Source organism: Labrus mixtus, chromosome 19 (assembly GCF_963584025.1).
Source record: "Labrus mixtus chromosome 19, fLabMix1.1, whole genome shotgun sequence".
Lineage (NCBI taxonomy): Eukaryota > Metazoa > Chordata > Actinopteri > Labriformes > Labridae > Labrus > Labrus mixtus.
Window position 1 is genome coordinate 16,835,990 of NC_083630.1, and position 21,525 is coordinate 16,857,514.

Consider the following 21,525-nt stretch of genomic DNA (forward strand, 5'->3'; position numbering starts at 1 on the left):
CAGAGGTCTGTTTTCTCACAACTCATCCCTGTGTGGCGTGTAAGTTTTTTTTTTTAGCAACATGGGGTGGTTTGATGAATGCAAACTGACATCATCCATGTCATGCGACAGACGGCAAGCTTGCAACACACTTCCTCTTTCTTGCACTGTAAATGTGTGTAATATTGTGTGTGTGTGTGTGTGTGTGTGTGTGTGTGTGTGTGTGTGTGTGTGTGTGTGTGTGTGTGTGTGTGTGTGTGTGTGTGTGTGTGTGTGTGTGTGTGTGTGTGTATTATTGCTTGTGTGAAACTGGTCAGGCAACAGAAAATATTCTATCCAGCTCCGACAGTGACAGCATTTCTTTACAGAGGTTTAAAACTCGTCTTCTTGTTTTAAACCTGCACAGTGCAGGAAGTCTCCGGTTTTTAAATCAGATGATTGCAATCTCCTGACCTGCGAACAACTCGACTCAACTGAATGCTTCTACCCGCCAAACCAGTGAAACAGCAGTGTGTGTGTGTGCTTAATTTACAGAGACATCCGAGGCATTCAGCAGACATTCCCACAACATCCACAGTCACATTGAGAGCAGGAGGACGCTCACCGGCTTCGTCTGTATGAAATAAAGTCATCGGATAAATACCAGATTAATAGTCACCAAACGTTAGAATTGTGTTTGATGTATTGGGACATTGTGGGCAATTTTGCAGCAATGACAGCTTAATTGCGACATTAGATATCATGTAAATTTGAATATGTCAGGCAAGAACAGCTACATGTTGACGGTAAAAATGGTTCAAAGATGGTCATTTACATCACAGATGTAATGTAATTCATGGAGACCACTGATCTATGTCATTAAACTGATGGTATAATGTTCTAATTCAAACATAAATCATGAACGTTTCTTAAACTTTAAGTTCTTTTAGTGGTTACACACTAGGGACCCAGGCCCGTATCCGCTTGACCCCGAAGTCCAGTTCATTTGATTGGTGTGAACACGAACATACAACGACTGTCACCTGAAATATTTTGCATCAAGCTTTATTTTTAAGTCTAATCAAGGACGGCGTATTTAACATGAAAAAAATATGAGGCCTGCACGATATGAGAAACAACAACAGTGATTCAAGACAAGCCACAGATAAGTTCTGCCGTTTGTAACATATTTCATAAATGAATCCTTATATAACAATGAGAATATATCTGAATACAAATGTTTGTCTTTTTGGATACTGTGATATCAACTGATCAAGTGGGGATCAATCAGTCGTCCAGCTGTAAAGTCTGACCTCGTTTTAATTCAACTAAAAACACAACACTGTCACACAGTCTGTGTCATACTCCCTCTGTTCAGTCATTTAAGGTCTGTGATGTTTGCTTAGAGATTATGGATCATTGAAAAAGAGCTGCCGGTCATTTATCACACACTGAGGTGACTGTGAGGAAGCTCACTGATTGTTCAAAGGTTTACTCATGGCGGAGCTCTGTGCTCAACAAATTATCTTTAACTTCCTTCTCGTAGCTGTCTGAGACAAATGTAAACAGACACACTATCCTGCTGTTTATTTGCTTTCATGGGAATGTTTTTGATGAAGAGAAGGATAATTGTGGTTCATGTGACCGCAGCCTCTTCAGACGGCAACAAGAAGGAGATGATGTGTGAGGGAACGAGGCGAGAGATGCTTTTATCCAGCGGGAAGGGCTTCAGTGTGTTATCAAGACTTAATTCGACGTGACACGCAGCTGCAGTCTGACAAACCTGTGACCTTTTAGTTTCACAATAATCACTTTCTGTCCTGATTCACAGGCAGTGTTTGTGTATCAATGCAGGAAATAATTAATAATAAGTGTTGATATGCGTTTCCTATCTCAGTCCAAAAACGCCCATGTCCAGCCATCAACAGTAAGAAAGTTATTTGCATGTTTTTTCACTGACATTAAAAGTTATTTTTATACATTTAATGCAACTCATGGACTGAGATTCAAGATGTTTCAGTGAAGACCCAGGAAATAGACACATAACTTTCAGGATAAAGACGTGAAATCATCCTCAGACTACTGACAAACAAATGCTAATGTATCCTTGTTCATCCATGGAGAGTCTCTTCTTCTCAGATTATGCGTAAAATGAAAAGGTAGCAAAGTCTTTCAGCGAGCATCGGCTGTATTCAGGAAAACAGTCCACGTGCAGAACATAAGAGACAGAATGCCGATTTAAATGCAATCTCTGAACCCAGCAGCAGCCGTCATCTGAAGACAGTTTCTAGAGGCAAATGCAGCTAATAATCCCCTTTTGTTGTTTCTCAACAGCAACTACTCAAGTTTCGATTCAGACTGTAAACAAAGGCAATGCAAATCAAAGTCTTGACAGGAAGTCCATCGCCAAAAGCTGGCTAAACTGGACACCCCTGAAAGTTTGTGATCCCTCCCAGCAGGTATAAAATTGTCCGATGATAGCAAATGGGTTGCATGAAGATGGTAAGCACAATTATTCATGCGTAATAGGACAAATGTTTCTATCGTTGTCTGCCAAATAAAGAGGCTTTCTTAAGGCCCTGCTTTTGTATCTCATGAAACGGTTTGGTATCTAGTTCAATGTACCGTCCAACACCTGTTTGAAAGTCTGTTTCTACCTTTCTTACACAGTTTGGTCTGTTTCAGGGAACCTGTCATCATTTGTTCTCAGGGTTGTTTTTCTTCTCTTGCACTCTTGGTAAGATCTGTCTCCAGGCACCTCTTTAATATTGGAAAGTATTTTTTCTTCCTTTCCAACGTGCAGATTGTGCTTTCTCAAGGTGCCCTAATACATCAGTTGTGATCCTTTTTCAAACCTTTGCAACAATTAGATAAATCTTTTCAGGGCACCATATAAAGATGTTTTTTTTTTTTAAACTATAACATGTAGTTTTTTTTCCTTGATGAATCGGTCATAGTTAACTTGGAACTGTCTGTATATTGGTGTGAAGGTAACATGTGGGTGTCCTGTACAGAGTTCAGACTTTGACAACATCCATCCAACACCTCTGAGTCAGACATGACATCGACATCACTTCTGCTCTTGGAGGAAAAACTAGACCCAATTAACTCAAATATCATTGTTGTATTTCTCCAATATTAAGTTTACATTAACTGTCATTACAGTGGATTTAAAGTTACTCTGTGTTTCCATGCTGTCATGATGTTTCACTGTTGACGATAGTGGCTCGCCCTCTCCCACCGCGCCCACTGGCCCTTGCACTCTGCTTCCCCTAATGTGTGTATGTGTGTGTGAGTTGGTTACAAAAGCACACTCATGCATAGACACACACCCACAAAGTCAATTTAGCCCGCCCATGCTGTAGACTGTGTTTGCTGGAAGAGCCATTACATGAATATGTAATCAAACACAGGCACACACAGTATACCTGTGCAATGTGCATAACAACAGCAGAGCCAAGCCCATTAGTCAGTTGCTATGGGAATAAGCGAGTGAGTCAACTTTGCCCCATGTAATGCATGACAAAAAAGTTACACACACAACACTGGAAGAGCAGGTCCTTCTAACACACACACACACACACACACACACACACACCCGATCTAAGGGAAAGTAGCAAAAAGCATAATGTTCTCTTTCTTCTCTCTTTCCTCACATATTCCGCAGACTTCCTTCCTTATGAACACAAACAGTAACACAACAGCGGTGTCACAAAAACCGCCTCAGCCTCCAAACCAGCCATAGTGTTACCCCACAAGTCGTGCAGCAGTAAAACACTGTTGTTGCATCACAACTGAACTAAAGAGGCACCTTCTGCTGACCTCCGTGACAGGATGGAGCCCTGAGGTTCCTGATGAAAAAGCCTTGTTCCTCATCTCCCCTGACAATTAACAGGGAACAGCCAAAATAATTTCATGTCCTTCCAAGTCAGAAATGTCAACTTCATCTCCCTGGAAAAATGTGGGGAAGGTTTAACGGTATCAACATTTGGATACCGCCCAACTCTACATTTGATGCTCTAAAAAGGGGTATGAAGCCATGACTGACAGCTCTGTTGACAAATTAAGCTTCTGCAGTTCTGTGTGCACAGGATTGTCAGAGTAGAGGACATACATCGGCTCCCATTGCAGGATTATTTTGGATTCACTTTTGTACAACGTGAGGAGAAAGAGACACATTTTTCATCTTTTTATACAGTCAATGGTTTCAATTTCAGCCTCTTATGTTGGCTACTATGACAACATGTTTTATTTAGAATGGCAACAGGAAAGTATTGTGGTATTTAAAGTCTTCAAACAGTCCGCCATCAGCCTCAACCGACACTGTGAGAAGATACATTTCTCCCAGGCGTCAGGTTGAAGCGAAGCTGAACCACTTCCTTTGATATTATTACAGCAATAATAATTAACTCAGGGTTATGAAATAAAAAAAAGAGAGACCATTGTAAAGGCTTTCATCTAATGACTAATTATATCCTAAGTCAAAATGTACATGGATGTGGGTGACTAAGGCTCCTGCATCAAATACAAAATGCAAGTCAAGCAAACCTTTGATGACAAGTTGTATCTTAGCATCTTAGAAATGAAGCCACAAAAACATTCAGTTAAGGCAAAATAACTGAATTAGTAAGGTCACATATATGGTAACAAAGTGCAATAGCTTTACTTTTTGTGTTTTAACACATTCTATCTCTGTGTTTCTTACTCCGAACACAGACTTGTCAGTATCTCTCAAACCAATGTGAGGGATATGATTGCTTATTTTTGACTTTGCATCATTACACAGCGACATCACCAATTTCATCCTCAATGGAATGGACAGTACTTAACAAAAACACTTTTACTCGTCAGATGTTAATAGCAAAAAAAGACACAATTAAGAGCGGAATCAGTGCAGCAAAACGTTTTCCATCATCCTGATTTAGTCTTTGGAACAAAGTTTATGTTCATTGTTTTTCAGTTTACAGAAGAAGAAATGTCCCTTAACAGGCCTGTTATAACTTTTATACCGAAAATACATGATAAAACATGTACCTTTTTTTTTACTGCGACAAAGAATCGGTACTTCTACTTTTACCTTTTCACACAAGTATCTGTACATCTACCAGATTACTTAATGTTTGCTTCTGCCACCTCTGAGTAAATGTTCATAAATCAGTTTGTAGGTAGTTTCTACTGTTTCAATCGACAAATAAGGTTTTCAAAATGTTCAATCCCATGTGTATTCAAAATTGAGATTTCTTAATGATCGATAGTATCAAAAATTACCAAATCTTTAAATAACTTTGCTCTTTGGTCATATTTTTAACCCAAGCCTGCAACAAGCGAAAGAGAGAGAACAGCGGTGATCTGTTCAAATTCACAGATCAGCAATCACTCAAACACTGACATTTTTCAAGTCCTTTTGGCTTCTCATAAAAATGCAAAAGTTACATTGATCTGTCTTTCGAATAGAGACTATAGCAGAGGAAGTGACCCATTTATATAGTGTGGAGGAGTTTGCCTGGATTTTCTGGTAATAAAAACAAGAAATTACTTAATATCTGACTCCATTTTTGTCAGCTGTAGTGTCAAACCGGTATCATGGTGATCGATTTTTACTAGAATCATATCTAAGTTTTGAATTCTGGCATTACAACAACCCTAATAACAAATAAATGATGGCTGTTTTTAGAGAGTCGACCCACTGCTTTAAACTGAAAAAATGTTTACGATTCTGTCTAATCAGTGAAGGTAGAGTAAGTCTTCCTCTAAATGTATTGGTTTTTCTGAGACAGCATTCTACATAGACTTCTTACTCAGATCATGTAGAACAGGTATCCAGCAGAGGAGGAATTAATAATGTGCCATCAGTAACGTGTACGGGAATGTAGATAAACCCAGAGTGATTAAAAAAAACATGTACCAAAATGTGGTAGATGCTGTTGTTGTTCTGTGTGTGTGTGAGGGGTATGCTGTGTGATTATCTGACTGACTTGGAGGAAGTGGTTTTTGTTTAGCAGCAATCTATCGAGGTATGAAAAGGGAAGAAACGAGCAGTGACACAGCGCTCGTTTCAGGTCGTTTCAGGTCTGACCCGTTCTACACCTCCTCCTCCTTAGGAATCACCGTGATGCTACCTCCGGGCCAGGGTTTGGATCCGTGGATCGTCTCGATTATCCCCATCGACACCTGCGCGCTGAACACATGGTTGCTGTTTGACACTGCAGTCAGGATGCTGTGCCGACCACTGCAGAGAACGGATGCCTTCTCATGCCAAAAGACACCCGCACTAACACCGCGTCACCAACAAACCACTGCGGCGCTAATTACGCACCAAAACTTTACGCACCAAACCAAATCATCACAAATTACGCATTCAATCAGCAGCGCTGCCAGAACAAGAGCAAACTTTAACAAAACACTGGTCGGGTTAAATCACAAAAACTCACATTGACAGTGAAAACACGAGCTGACGTGTAATTGTTGTTCTTACCTCCTGCTGTGAAATGAAGTTTCGGCAGCTGCTGGTTTGACTGAGCGGAGGCGCGGTGAGCCGGTGACCAAATCTAACAGGCGGGTGAGCTCACACATACGCACACCCGCACACACAGAAATCCATATACACTGATTAACAACAGAACGTCCTGTGACATTTTCCAAAATAAAATAACCTTCTTGAGGCTTCAGGGCGCAGATGTTTAAACATAATCCTCGTCAGATTTAAACATGTCAAACACGTAAACCTTTGCGAATGGATTTGTCTAATTTCTCTTCAAAATGTTTCATTAAACACATTATCAGATCCATTCACCTAACAAGTCCGGACAAACATCTTATTTCAAGATTTAAAAAAAGCGAAAAACAAGGTCTGAATTTTAAGAGGGAAAAATATTTGCCAATGCAGCAATTGAAATGTTCTTATTAATTGTCTTTAAATGAAATACAAGCCAAAAAATGTCCTGTAAAGGTTTGAGAAAGTATCTATCTATTTTCTATTAATTTTTTGTTTGAACACAGTAACATATTTATTTTGAAGGGGGGATTGCCTTACTTCCGAATGAACCTAATGTATTCCTCTAACTTGACTTTTCTGATGACATTCAGCTGCTTCCTCTGTTAAACCAGCGTGAACATCTCTGCGGTCAACCAGTCATTGGTGTATGTTGTATAAAAATGTGTTAAATAGTTTAAAAAGGACACCAAATAAAATAAATTAAAAAATACAGCAGCGGTTATCAGGAGAGAGTAGGAGGAGAAACTGTGGACTCAGTGACAAATGTTAAGCAGGAATAGGAAAATTTGCAATTACTGTAAGTATATAGTTTAAAATAAGAGTCCACACAAACAGCCAGATATGCAAATGCAAACACACACGGCTGTTTCTCTGCAGAGCTACATCAGCTGAAGCACATAATCAATGTGTCAGGATCAGGATGTGTGTTTATGTGGGAGAGAGGGAGGATGTCAGAGAGGGGGGGAGTAGGAGGAAGAGGAGGGAGGAAAAGGAGAAGAAGAGAAGAGAGCAGAGAACGTGCAGAGGGCCTGACTCTGCTCATAGTTTACATCATCCTGAGTGATGTGGGTGTCTCACTGTGCAGCTTCTAACTGTGCAGTGTGATAAACAGAGCCTGTCTCCAATAAACTAGTATTAATCTGATAAGTAATAATATTAATCCTGTATTAGAATGTCCTCTCAATTTAAAGTTCAGTTTAACTGGATCTGGTGTTGTATTGATTTGTATTTATATTTTGTGTATATATGTAAATATTAGCATTGGTTGATTTTACTTTATATTCCTTTTAGAGTAAGAACTCCTCCATGTCAATAACATTTATCACAATCATCCACACACACATGCACAACCTTAATTATTATAAAAAGATGTAGACTGCATTTATTGCAGTCTTCAGTGTTCAGGACATTTGGATAGAATTACACATTACATGTTATGCATTATGAGTAATAAGATATATTTCAAATAAGATGCATTAAAAAAAATGCACTTAAAATATTATGCAGTGTGGGTATGATAGTCATCAACACACGCACAGACACACACACACACAGAGACACACACACACACACACACACACACACACAAAGATCCTTCTATCTGAGCTACATAAGCAGCCTCCTCCCTGAGATAAAGTTGCCATTAAACCTCTCTGCTACCTCTGACTTAAACACACACACACAACTCGCTCTCTCTCTTTAGTCATAATAGCAACACACACACAACTCGCTCTCTCTCTCTTTAGTCATAATAGCAACACACACACAACTCTCTCTCTCTCTTTAGTCATAATAGCAACACACACACATAGACACACAAACTCAAACACGCTCACACAACCTCAAATAACTGACACAACCTCACGGTATCATAAACCGATCTGACCCTTGAAGGCATCTGCTTGCTTGAACACACTGCACACATACTGACACACAATATGTACATGCTCAATTACCTCCAATAACACACACACACACACACACACACACACACACACACACACACACAACCGAACATGCACACTGATCACAACTGTGACACATTTAAAGAGTCTACTCCTACTCTCTTGAGATGCGTTTAACAACAAAACTCAGCTGGTAAGCTGGTAAAGTTTTGTGTCATTTTAAATTTCAGTCTGCGCTCATTTACATTTGTGTGATGTGACTGATAGCACTCTGAAAATATGCAAACACAGTTTTACTACTTGTGATATGTTATATTTTATTATAGAACTAAAAGAGTGGCTTATTTAGCCAAGCAGCCTTTTGAAGATACTGCTTTTTACAGTATGTATAGTATTATTTTATTAATTCTATTTCTTTATATTCTACTTCTATATTGTTTAAATACACCTGTTACTTCTGAATTTCTCCCCTTTTGATAAAACGTTTTCCTGATTCCCTAAAAGATGTCATAGGAAAATGTTTAAGTGCACTCTTTAGCTGATAGTGATGATAGTTTATATTTTATTTCTCCATCTGCAGTAATGTGGTTCTTTGGCTTTGTTTGTTGTGGGATCTTTTGACATGGTCTGACTCTTTATGGACATTTAAAACAATTATATAAAAAGTTAATTGGTGTTATCTGAGCAGACATTCTAAAAAAATCTGCTCTAGAAATAGTTCCCTTTTTAAGGATAGAATGGTTTACGGAGTGAATTAACTGCAACATCACTTTACATTTTGGGATTAAACATCTTATATTAACAGACTTCCAGTGTTTTAGAAAATTAGATAAATATTGTATCCCTCTAAGTTCTGTGGTGTGTTTGGTGGAATTTGTGCACTATGGAGAGGTGATGACCAGCTTGTGTTTAAGTGCATTCTGAACATTTTATTACTTGTCAAAACAGCGGCAGGATGATGCCCTCATCCAACTCTTTAAGCTGCCTGTACAACAATTTTCTCCTTCTAGCACCAAACTGATGCACCTGGAGCAGATTATACTAAATTAATAAACATAATGTATAAAATGTAGACATTTAAAAAGGAATTTATTAAAATTATGTTCCACTGATATGTTTCTGAAGAAAACTTTCCCATTCTCATAGGTTGCCCACATAGGTTGTACTTGCGGAGGAGGAGTTTCTCTTGACCCAACAGAGTATCTTTGTTTGCAGGGGGATTCTCCAATCTCTCGCGAGAAGTTCTGACGTCACGGGATAATGGCTGGAGATCGCGGATATTAGAAGGTACTTTTCTGCTTTTATTTACTTTCTGATGGATAAAAATAGAGCATTTATTCCAACATTTGATAACATTTAACGACGCGTTCGCTCGGCTCGTCGTTAAAAATGAGCGTTTCTAACATTTTGTGCCAACTTACACCGACACCGCCGGTAGAAACCTTCGAAATAAGAGCTCAATGTTTTCCGCGCGTTTTACAACTACGAACACAGTTAGCTTAGGCTTCATGCATTATACTGACTTGTTAAAAACTGAACGAGTATACACGTTTCTGTGGTGGCTTGCGGAGTACACAATAAAGTCGTCATTGTAAGTGGATCGAGAAACAAACAGTCTAAGTCATTTTAACCTATGTACGACACTGCTGTTAGCAGTAGCATGGCTGCACGGCCTGCTCAGGAAGCAGGCGGGAGCTTTTATTTTACAAAACTGCTTCTGCATCTCAGCTGTCAAGGCTGCTGATTCAGAAAATTAAACATGGTTATTCATGTTTATTTAGATGATAAGTGGTTGTTTAGGTCTGTAATTGTGTCCCTTGGATTGTTCAAACTGTATTCATTCATTAATATCTCCAACAGACGAAACTACGATCTAAAAGGAGTTATAAAGAAGAGGAGACACTACTGAGAGTAAGTTTACTGTTATTATAATGTTTACAATTTATCAAAAACTGCTATACTTTGTTTTGATGGTTTTTTTTTATGTAATGTGATTTTAACTTAAATATTCTGTTGTTTTTTTCTGTTTTTTTATTTGGTTATAGGAGGTGAGTAAAATAAACACACAGACAAGTTACACACAGATAAGCTGAAGTTTACCCCATTCATGTCTGAATGTGTTGTAAATGCTTGAATATAAAGTGCTTTAAGTAATGAGAAGTTTTGTAATGTTATGTCAGTGGAACTCAAACTTTTTCTTACTGCTGCCCCCTTTGGCAGGTTACATATTTTCCATACACCTCAACATATATATGTACACTAGGCACACTGTCAGTCACGCTCTTTGCTAACAAATTCATACATTTTAAGAATTTATCTAAAACATTGATGGCAAAGATTACAGAATAGCAACTTCAGTGTGACAACAAACTGAAACAAATAACCAGCCACTTTTAAAGAGAAGGATTTAAAAGCGATATTGCTAAATGAAAATTCCAAATTTATGATGTCTGGTGCAGATTAATTTGAAATTTGAATACATTAAGCTGGAAGTCCTTTCACAAAATATTTTATATATATATATATATATATATATATATATATGTATATATATACACACAGCCGTGGGGCGGCTGTGGTTTAGTTGGTAGAGTCATCGCCCTTCAAGCGAAAGGTCGAGGGTTCGACCCCCAGCTGAGCAACATGTCCGATGTGTCCTTGGGCAAGACACTTAACCCCACGTTGCTCCCGCTGCTTCAGTGGTGGTGTATGAATGGATTAGTGTTGTACTTACTCTCTGATGTATGTCGCTTTGGATAAAAGCGTCTGCTAAGTGAATTGTAACATATATATATTGTTTTCATTTTCCTTACATTGTTTGTTCTTCTTCTCTTGTTAACCAGCTGCAGAGATGTCTAATGCAAACAGTCATGGGAAGCTGCTCCTGCAGCGCTTACATCAGCAGCGGGAGATGGACTTCTTGTGTGATATCACCATCATGGTGAGAGATGTGGAGTTCAGAGCCCACCGCAACATCCTGGCAGCGTTCAGCAAATACTTCTCCTCCAGAGCCGAGAAGGGTCAGGAGATCACGACTTTGGACCCTGACAAGGTCAGCCGCTATGCTCTGGAGAAGCTTCTGGAGTTTATCTACACTGGACATATGAACCTCAGCAGGTAAAACTGAACTGCATGTCGCCTGTGGTGTTTTTGTAAGCCACAACATATAACAATAGGGTTTTTTTTCAACCAACTAAATGAACAAAATGCTGGTTTTTATGATTTCAGTACAAGACAATCAGCTGTGCGTCGAGCTGCTGTGTTCTTGGGGATGGCTGAGGCCACGAAGTATCTTGAAGAAATCACTCCCTGGTCCGAGCCCGGAGAGACGTCCCAGTCCGAGGCAGATAAAGAAGCTGGTCTCTCTCCTCCCAGTCCAGCCTCTCCTGGCAGCCCCAGCTCACCTTTTCCCCTGTCCATCGTTTCTGTGGCAGTGGGGGAATGGCAGGAGGGGGAGGAGGGAACAATTAAGGATGATGAAGGCAAAGATTTATACGGGGGAGAGGGAGGTGCAAGCGATGAAGAGTTTAGCCCCACTACACAAAGGAGCATGGGAAGAGGACAGGGGAGGAAGAGAGGCAGAAAACCAAAAAGTTTTGATGGTGAGCTGGTGGAGCCAAGCAGCTCAGCTGATGCTGCACCCAAAACCCTAGGCTACAGGGGTAGGGGGAGACCTAGAGGGAGACCCAGAGGTAGAGGCAGGGGGAGAGGGAGAGGTGTTACTAAAACAGAAGATGTGTTGATGGAGGATTCTGATACCAGTGTGAAAGATTTTGGAGACAACTCAGCAGACTGGAGCCCCTCAAAGGATGAAGATGACGACAATCCAGTGAAGAAACCCCGAATGAGCAGCGGAACAGGGCGGAGAGGACGAGGCCGGGGGAGGGGGCGAGGCAGAGGGAGAGGGAGAGGAAGGGGGCGAGGCAGGAGGAGGGATGACGACGACGACGACGACGATGACGACGACGATGATGACGATAGTGGCGATGCAGGAACGGATAACAACGGCGAACTGGAGGAGGGCGAGATTGCGGAGCAGGATCGCACAGAAATGGACGAGCTGTCTCTGTTGTGCACCGAGTGTAACAAACTGTTTAAAGACGTGAGCAGCCTGCGCAGACACGAGAAAATCCACAAGGGGCTCAAGCCGTTTGTCTGCATCTTCTGCTCCAAAACCTTCAGACAAGCCACGCAGCTGAAAACTCACCTGCGCATACACACAGGTGAGCTGAGCTGGGAGGGGTGAAAGCTTCTTTTTTTTTTTTTGGTGCAGTCATGTAGTGAGAAAGAATCTTTCATGTGAAAACCAAATGTATTGACAATTCAAACAACGGTTTATGTAATGTCATTATACCAAATGGTGCAGGATCTTAACAAAAATCCCAGTCCATCACCCATTTGATTTATATACTTCTGGTGCTGTTTTCATTTTCAAATTTCCATCAAACAATCACACACAGCTCAGATTTCTATGCAGCTCATTGTCTGAGTCTTCAGGGTCAAAAGACTATTTCTTAAAGCAGTCTGGTGATTTGAAAGTGGGAAAACAAAACGTATTGTTTCGGTCTAATATCCTAAGATGGTCCATTTCAAGAGAGCATCAAATACCACTGTGTTTCCCTCCTGTAAGAATGAAAACATTAGTCTTAACACCTGTCGTTGACAAACAGGAACCCATATTAACTGCTGCCAATGATGGCGAACTCACTCACCCTCGCTCTCCGGTGTTTGTTGCAGGCGAGAAGCCATTCAATTGCTCCGAATGTGAGAAGTGTTTTGCTCAGAAGTGTCAGCTGGTCGCTCACCGCCGGATGCACCACGGAGAGGAGAAACCGTACACCTGTGAGCGCTGCGGTTTCAAGTTCGCTACCTCATCCAACTACAAAATACACATCAGGTATATTTACTGCTTTAGTTATTATTCTGTATAACGCAGCAACTCTGAGGCAATAATACATCAGTTCATAATGCTTTGCTCCTGTCGGGCAGCTCTCTTTTATTTGTAGCTTTATTCTCTCCTTTGATCCAGAAGTCTAAGTAGATAAGAAGTGAGGTTTTTGTTTTGTCTCTGCTGATTGTCAGATCTCTACAGGAAAAAGTCAGAGACACACAAAACAGCAAATGTCATTTCTTAACTTCAGGATTTTATACAGATTAAACAAATGGGATGTTACAGTGTTCTGAGGTAAGCTCTAGAGGTGTGAGTAGTCTCATTTTGTTGACTCACCTGTGCAAAGAGCCAGGCTGGCAGGTTTCCAGTCTTTGGCAGTAAACAATAATAACTGCCACAAATAACTATAATATATTATCAACATTTGAACTGTTTATTTCTGCATTTTAACTTGCATGTTCCTTTTATTTAAGCGTGCACCTTTAAAGTTTCCAACTCTAATTATATTAAGAGTTATTTATTGATTAGACACATCCAATGTCTCAGAGGACATCCTTGATTAAGTATTGTGTTTGTGTGTGTGTGTCTCCTACAGACTGCACAGCGGGGAGAAGCCGTACGTGTGTGACGTGTGCGGTCAGGCCTTCGCTCAGTCCAGCACACTGACCTATCACAAGCGGCGACACACGGGAGAGAAACCGTACCAGTGTGATCTGTGCGGCATGTCCTTCTCCGTTTCTTCTTCTCTCATCGCTCACGCACGGAAACACACAGGTGAGAGATGTTTTCCCGCGTTTCTTAAAACGGTGCAAAGATAAGAGTTGTCTTCAGCTGTTTTTGTCACACTCTTTAATATATGTTGTTCTTGTGTTTGTTTTTCCAGGTGAGACTCCGTACAAATGTCCACAGTCGTCATGTGATGCAAGTTTTGTGACGTCCTCGGAGCTGAAGAAACACATGAGGAGGCTTCATCCAGGTGGGTTTACCTGATCAGAGGGGAGCTCAATAGAGCAGCTTCTAAAATACTTTTTTTTCTATATATTCAGGTTTACATGCTCTTATAATAAACTCTGATGAAGTATAAAGAAATGACAAAAGTTTATCAAATGTATATTTACATTTAGAGTCAAATATTGGCCCACAAGCATTTTTATTCAGATGTTTGTCACTAAGACTAATGGCCATGTAACTTTTCGCTGTTGCCAAATTTCAGCAAGAAACAAAGAAGGCGTGATTGATTTTTTTAGAAGCTGGACTTTATGTTAAAATGAGAACAGATGTGCTGGCCTAAACAGATGAAAGTAGGATTGAATCTTGCTCACTCTTGCTGTGCTGTCTCTTGTGTGTGTGTGTGTGTGTGTGTGTGTGTGTGTGTGTGTGTGTGTGTGTGTGTGTGTGTGTGTGTGTGTGTGTGTGTGTGTGTGTGTGTGTGTGTGTGTGTGTGCAGAGGGGAACAACGGGGTGCAGTGTCTGCTGTGTGGCAACAGGTTCGCCAGCGTGAAGAACATGATCAAACATCAGGAGAAAGCTCACGCTGATGAGGTGCGGCAACACAAGGAGAGAGCGCGAGCAGGTGAGCCGTCTGTGTGTGTGTGTGTGTGTGTGTAGCATGCATCAGTGTGCAGTTATGATTGTGTCCGCAGCAGAAACACTGGATCACTTTGAAGAGTTGAGACAATGACCTATGATTTTTGACACATCCGGATGTAATTTAATTTATTGCTTTGTGAAGGTATTGCATAATTTCCTCTGCATGATATGATCCGACTTGTGTTGCTTGGATTTGTTGTCTTTGGTTTTTAATTTGCAAAAGTTATGGATAGCACCTGGTCCCTGATGAAACAGAAATGTTCGCACATTTTAATTTTAATATCTACGCCCTCTTACTGTGGAACAAGCTAGTCTGTTAGCTCTTTTAAAACAGGCTAACAACGTTGTTATTTACTGCTGCCTGCCCATAAGTTCAATCACTCTTTATCTACTTTACTTGATTCCTCTAACATATCGTTATGTTTTTATGTTCTATTCTAATGTCTTTGTTTTGCTTAATGTCACATCTCTTTTGATGGCCTCAATGTTCTATCTTTAACTGCGTAAAGCTCTTTGAATTGGTGTCTGAATGTTGCTTTATAAATGAACTTCCTCTGGTGTTTCCTTCCATTGTGATAACTGTCTGTTGTTCCCGTGTGTAAACAGTCGTCCTCCTGGCCTCCAGTCATCCTGTGGCCTTCGTCCAGAGCAAACTCTCCAACGACAGCAAAGGTTTGGCTTCCATCCCTGAAGGTGAGCCCTCCAACCCCGAACCACTCACCCCCAACCCAAAAGCCACAGCGCCGTCCACAGCCACCACCTCCACAGAAGCTTCCACCGCCCAAACCATAATCCAGGACTTTAAAGTGGAGCCAGCTCACCCGCCAATCAGCACCGCCGACCAGGTGACCTTCGAGGCCGACACGGAGCAGACCATCAACTCGGACACCCTTCACGCGCTGGTGGAGCAGCTGCGGCCGCCGCCCTCCCCCGCACAAAGCCTGGAGCAGATCGTCATCATCAGGACGGTGGACGACGACGACCAAAACCCGCAGCAGTGACAGCTGAGCCGCAGAGAGGTCACGCTGCTTGAACATACAGTCAGCCTCACTCACATCCCCCCCTACAAAAACTCTAACAGACATTTTGTCACCCGTCACACATCAGAGGAATTCTGCTTTGATACACTTTTGGTCCTAATATCGTAGTTTCTTCCATCGTTTACTTCAGTAATAGAAAACATTGGCTCAAGATACCAGAATTTTAAACTTCAATAAGACACTGTAGAAAATCCAGTGATATTGATACTTGTATTTCAAATTTTGCCAACCTTGATTTTGCTCTCCATGTTAGGCTGACATCAGGAAACCCCACTCAGACGAGCAGAAAACCAACAAACCTGCAAGTTAGACTGACTTATTTTGAAGTTGTCTTTATTTGACCAGAATGTCATTCTTATTTCACAGACACAGCAAAAGATGGAAGATGAAATAATTAACAAAAATACTGATGAAACATTGACTGCATGATTTGAATTTGACTTACAGTACATACCATAGTGTGTGCACAGTTTATTTTGCAGTGATTATTACCAACCTGTAAAGAAAACAATTTCAGTTTTTCCTCTGAAAGATGAAAAAGTTTAGATCATTTGGATACAGAATTTTGTTTTCTACTTTAAACGTTGTATGCTTTTAGACTGAAATGTAGTAAGTAATGATTTATTACTTTTGGTTAGGCTCAAGCTATAACCACTAGAAATGTTGGGAAAAAAATACATAAATAAGATCTAAAAAGTACAAAAGCTCTGATTCATCCTCAAACTAATTTTCTGTCTTCTCTTCTTTTGTGTCAAAGAGCTCAGAAAAAATGGGCTAGTAGATTGAAATAGAGGAAAATAAGGCTACCAAAAAGGGCAGAAAAATACTTTTGGAAGCCAAAAATATCTGAAGTTTAAATTATTAAGAGACAAACTTATGCCGGGTATTTTTGACCTGCTTCCTCAGCTGGGTGTAACTATCTGTATTAAGTGAATTATATGAAACACAAATCCTTAAGCATTCAATCAAACATCTTTGTTTTTCTTTTTATCCATATTGGTCTAAAAGTGTCAATCAAAGAGAGGTTTTCACTGATCCAAAATAATGGTGCCAGTACTGTTCATAACTGAGGTATACACTTCGATGTTGTTTTGATAGCTTGTATAGTTAGTACTAGCTTTGTTACCATAATGACATAAGATTTTATTTATCAGAAATATTCTCCTGTTAAGTGTTTGACATGTGATGATGGCTTGATACATGTAAATATCACCCTGTTAATGCAAACTAAGGTTTATCTTTCAGTGTAATATAGCTTCTTTTAAAGCAGCAGTTTTAGCAGAAGTATTAGTGCTACACATCTGCATTAAATACAGTATTTCTGTCTACTTGAAAGTAGCTGTTTTTTATTTTAAGTTTCCTTTTTTTTTGTTTTAGATTTGGTGAAGTCACTGCTTGTACAGAAATGTGAATTACATGTACAAGTTCATTATTGTATAAAAGCTGATGACAAGAAAATAAAAATGAAGACAAAAAGGGACGATCAGATGTGCGTTGTCTCCGTTACTGTCACAGATGAACTCTAGAAATATAAATGTAACATAAAAGATCATGTTACTTGCAAAAGCTGTGCATTGTCACAATTGTTTCAGTTTTTACTTTTCTCTATAATTTCTTCTGATGGGAAGAGTTGATTTTTTTAACGATTGAGAGGTTTCAAGTATGGTGGTTTAAATGTAATTTTAAAAAACTATCTAACTAACTATGCTTTTTAACAGTTTTTGTCATGATTTTTTACATTCTGATGGACTCAAAAATTTAAAAAAGGTGGAGTAAAAAGTTGCTAGAAATTTGTGTTTCGCACAAATTAATAAAACGTACAGCCATTACAATACTAAAAACTTATTTTTAAAAACATATTATTCACTCATATTCATGGAATGTAAAGTTTTCATCGAACTCATGTCTTGTTTATGTCCTTCGTGTGACTCCATCTTTCCTTGTTGCCATAGCAACTCAAACTCCAGCAGGCAGAAAGATGGCAAGCGAAAACATTTCGGACTTTTACGCTGCTGAGTGCGAAGAACATCAGATACAAATTAATACACATGTTTTACAAGTTTTACAGAAGGCTAGCATAACGCGGTAAGTGGCCGATTGTCAACTGAAATGCCTTAAAGTTCACGTTTTGTGTAATTGCGAACTCTCGCTTTTGGAGCTAATGGTGCCTTCAGGTGCTAATGAGTTTGTCGTTGTAAACAGCACTTTTAAAATAGTTCAGAACTACTCAATCTGAATAAACCTAAGCTGATAAAAGTTACCTATCGTAAACAACTGCAGCCAAGCTTGAAAAAATACAATGCTGAGGTAACGGTACTAAATTATATTAACATTTAATTATTTTCTTTTATTTCCATTTTTTTCTCATTTCGTAATTTAAGTTATGTTGTTATTAAATATTTAAACTGCAAGACATGATAAAGAAAATATAAATTAACTTGCATAATTATAAATTACCCTATCCAAATCTAAGTAAAGCTAAGGAATTTTGTTCCTAATTATGCACTATAATATTGTTGAAATGTCGAGAATAAAGTCAAAATGTTGAGAATAAAGTAAAAACGTCCTTCTCTCATTATTTATTTAGCACTTCTGGCCCTAATCCTCTTCCATATAAATAAGTAAATATAGGTCCAATCTTGAAAAATTACGCCACTTCTTTTAGTAATAATTCTCCAGGGCTACTGCTTTCTCCTCTTTTGAGTTTTTTTTCTGCCAAGACAAGGCATGTAAAGTACACAAACTGATAACAATTACCTATAAAGATATGGCAGCGATTGTTCAAAGCATGTACATGTAATCTACATTGGAAAGGTGTGTACTTCTCTGACTTCAGACCTTATGGAGTTCACCTGTTGTGTTGTGTTGTTGTTTGCAGGAATGTCACCTTAAAACTGTCAGGAAGCGACCGCCTGAGACACATTCAAAGACTTGATGACAAAGATGTTTTTGCTCTGTCAAAATGTCTGCGATACAACAAATGTGTGACAGGTGAGAAGTCAGGTTAGAATGAACACCTGAAGCAGGAAACGTTAAAATCAATATTAATCTTTTTCTTGGTGTCAACAGGTCTTGATTTCAGGTACAATAATATAACAGATGAAGGTGTACGTCACTTAGCAGACCTCTTATTGGTAAGCTGACAGTTGTTGAAATAATCATTTGGCATGTTTATTTTCCAGTGTAATTTTATGTTTACATTTGTCATTTTTGCTGAGCAGGAGGACAGCTCAAATCTGAAATCTCTCGACCTTATGTTCAATGACATCCAGACAGACGGAGCTGAAGTTCTCACCAAGAGCCTGCAGGTTCATATCTCTCTTGCAAAGAATACACAGCTGCTTTTTAATGCTTTTTTACTACTAAAGGAAATAACTGTTTTCTTGGGAACTATTTTAGCAGCGTATTAATTCACATTGATTATGAAATAAACTATAGTTTGTGTTTAGGATTATGGAGTAATAATGATGCGTTTTTGATGCTTCAGAGGAAGAAGATAAGCACGTTACTGTCACAAACATTACTTAATACGTTCATGGTTGGTTTAGGAATTTTCATGGGATTTACTGACAGCAACCTTCAAACTTTTACATATGAGAAATAATAATCTCTCTCTCTCTCTCTCTCTCTCTCTGCAGTGTAACAGCACCCTGCTCTCTCTCGGCCTGTCAGGTAATAAGATTGGAAACAGAGGAGCGATGCACCTGGCCAGCATGCTGCAGGTAAACAACAGCCTGAAGAAGCTGGAGCTGGCTGACTGCGACCTGGTAAACACAGATTGCACGCACCAAAGACAGTATATAACATGTTAACTTTGCATTTTTATATCTAAAATAAAGTCAGTTCAATTAGTGTTGCAAACTCAACAAAATAAGTAGTATTTGCAGGATTTCAATTCTTAATGTGGGGTTTTTGGGGCGTGGTCTGGCTGGCTGTCTGTAGTCAACACTGTAGATGATATAATCAGAAGGGTTTTGTTTTCTGTCCCTGCAGGCCACTCAGAGTGTGATAGCGTTTGCCATCGTGTTGAAAAGCAACAAGTCTCTTATTTCTCTGGATATCACCCGGCCGCTGCTCTTCAGCCATCAGGTGCGGAACACACACAGCATTACATCGGTACAAACTACACAGGAAAGAAATCATATATATAAACCTGGTTTTGTGACTCTGATGTGCAGTCCTGTGTGTGTCTGTCAGGAGGAATGGGCGGTGCACTTCTCCGAGATGCTGGCGGTGAACAGCAGTCTGGTGGAGCTCCACCTGGGGAAGATGGGGATGACGGACGCAGGGATGGAGAGGCTTACTGAAGGCTTGAGGCTCAACCATAACCTGCGCTACCTGGACCTGCGCTGGTAAGAACAATTCCTCCTCTGCATGAGCTTTTTAACTGTCTAGTTTCAGTGTGTTTCAATGTTTTTGATTGTTTTAAACAAGCTGCATTTCAAGGCATAACTTAAACATAACACCCTACTGTCCATCCTCTTGATTTTGTCTCTGACGTCTGCAGTAATCGTGTGACTCGTGACGGCGTACGTCATCTAGCCAAGATGCTGAAACTGAATCCGACCCTTGAGATCATAGATCTATCATACAATCGGATTGAAGATGAAGGAGCTTCACACCTTAGTGAGGCCATCGCTCAACGAAGCTGCGTCCTGAGAGAGTGAGTTCATCACACTTTAGACAACAACTTAAGCATCCATTAAGGAGTTAATCGATGAGACCCTTTTCTGAAACATGCTCACTCTTTTTTGGAGGGATGTTCTTTAAACCCCATCGTCTAATCTGAACTATTTCAGAAATCGGACATGGATGTGGTATCCAGATTTTGTTCGTTGTGTCACGTTGCCCCAGAAAACAAACCTGTATGACGGGGGTCACAAGTTGGGGAACTCACAGAACACTGCACTTGTCACTAAAGGGTTATTTGGTAGCAGAAGGATAAAAGTCCCCCAACGCCACCCAGAGATTCTTTCAGAATGATAGAACATAAATTGGAGCCAAAACAAAAGAGAAGTGGGAGTTACTACATGCCATTCAAAGACGTCTGATCTATACCTCTGTCTCCTGTTGATCAGGTTGTCTGTCACCAGTAACAACATCGGGACAGAGGGTCTCCTGTCTCTGGCTCAGGCTATGATGGTAAACACAACTCTGAACCACATCTACATCTGGGGAAACCACCTTGAGGAACCTGTCTGCCAGGTACCTCACACACACTCTGTCCGCTTGCTAAGCTGTACCAGAAACACTATTTCCCTCATATTTCATGTGTTTAACCTCCTCCTCCCTCAGGCGTTCAGAGAGCTCATCTCCACAGGCCGTCTGCCTCCAGACCAGACTGATGTGAGCGCGTACCAGGTGGACAGTCGAGTGTTTCTCGCAGAGGTGTGCAACAGTTTGAGGAGAACCTATGAGACGGACACATCCCTAACCTCCAACACTGAACTGGACCTCTCAACAGAAAACACCATCAGTCCTGAGTCCACCTTAACACCTCCCCTTGAGGCTCTCGTTCCCCTGCAGCATTAAGAAACTCAACAACTTAATTTAAAAAAAAAAGACTATTATTCATACACGTCACAAGAGCAAAACAACACAAAGCCAAAATAAATAAAGCTCATAAAAACCTGTGTTGATAAATTT

At 40.1% G+C, this 21,525-nt stretch overlaps 3 protein-coding genes across 5 annotated transcripts in view; 2 read left to right on the forward strand and 1 right to left on the reverse strand.

Annotated features, from left to right (window-relative positions):
* pld1b (phospholipase D1b) overlaps positions 1-6,544 on the reverse strand; it is a 38,463-nt gene extending 31,919 nt beyond the window's left edge. The window contains exon 1 of the mRNA XM_061063974.1: positions 6,434-6,544. The gene's annotated coding sequence lies outside the window, so the exon portion shown is untranslated. The remainder of the gene's footprint in view (positions 1-6,433) is intronic.
* Positions 6,545-9,572: 3,028 nt separating this feature from the next.
* Positions 9,573-17,359, forward strand: mynn (myoneurin). Of its 3 annotated transcripts, none has more exons than XM_061064268.1 (9): positions 9,573-9,645; positions 10,219-10,269; positions 11,202-11,475; positions 11,587-12,581; positions 13,096-13,255; positions 13,845-14,023; positions 14,133-14,225; positions 14,697-14,822; positions 15,446-17,359. In XM_061064268.1, the coding sequence occupies exons 3-9, from the start codon at positions 11,210-11,212 to the stop codon at positions 15,838-15,840; spliced, it is 2,214 nt and encodes a 737-aa protein (XP_060920251.1). In that variant the 5' UTR covers positions 9,573-9,645; positions 10,219-10,269; positions 11,202-11,209; the 3' UTR covers positions 15,841-17,359. The 3 variants fall into 3 exon arrangements, with proteins under 3 accessions (XP_060920251.1, XP_060920252.1, XP_060920253.1); XM_061064269.1 differs by lacking the exon at positions 9,573-9,645 and adding an exon at positions 9,684-9,949; XM_061064270.1 differs by lacking the exons at positions 9,573-9,645; positions 10,219-10,269 and adding an exon at positions 10,403-10,406.
* A 441-nt stretch (positions 17,360-17,800) lies between these two features.
* Positions 17,801-21,521, forward strand: lrrc34 (leucine rich repeat containing 34). Its single transcript, XM_061064367.1, has 10 exons — positions 17,801-17,964; positions 18,758-18,870; positions 18,949-19,013; positions 19,101-19,187; positions 19,518-19,646; positions 19,873-19,968; positions 20,077-20,231; positions 20,387-20,542; positions 20,958-21,084; positions 21,175-21,521. The coding sequence occupies exons 1-10, from the start codon at positions 17,858-17,860 to the stop codon at positions 21,409-21,411; spliced, it is 1,272 nt and encodes a 423-aa protein (XP_060920350.1). The 5' UTR covers positions 17,801-17,857; the 3' UTR covers positions 21,412-21,521.
* The last annotated feature ends 4 nt before the right edge of the window (positions 21,522-21,525 follow it).

Bases quoted from the DNA above. Each gene is read 5' to 3' on its own strand.
- mynn (XM_061064268.1), top strand. From the start codon at position 11,210: ATGTCTAATGCAAACAGTCATGGGAAGCTGCTCCTGCAGCGCTTACAT. The intron at 11,476-11,586 runs GTAAAACTGAAC...TTATGATTTCAG, and splicing joins GGACATATGAACCTCAGCAG to TACAAGACAATCAGCTGTGC. The intron at 12,582-13,095 runs GTGAGCTGAGCT...TGTTTGTTGCAG, and splicing joins TCACCTGCGCATACACACAG to GCGAGAAGCCATTCAATTGC.
- lrrc34 (XM_061064367.1), top strand. From the start codon at position 17,858: ATGGCAAGCGAAAACATTTCGGACTTTTACGCTGCTGAGTGCGAAGAA. The intron at 19,188-19,517 runs GTTCATATCTCT...CTCTCTCTGCAG, and splicing joins TTCTCACCAAGAGCCTGCAG to TGTAACAGCACCCTGCTCTC. The intron at 19,969-20,076 runs GTGCGGAACACA...TGTGTCTGTCAG, and splicing joins CGCTGCTCTTCAGCCATCAG to GAGGAATGGGCGGTGCACTT.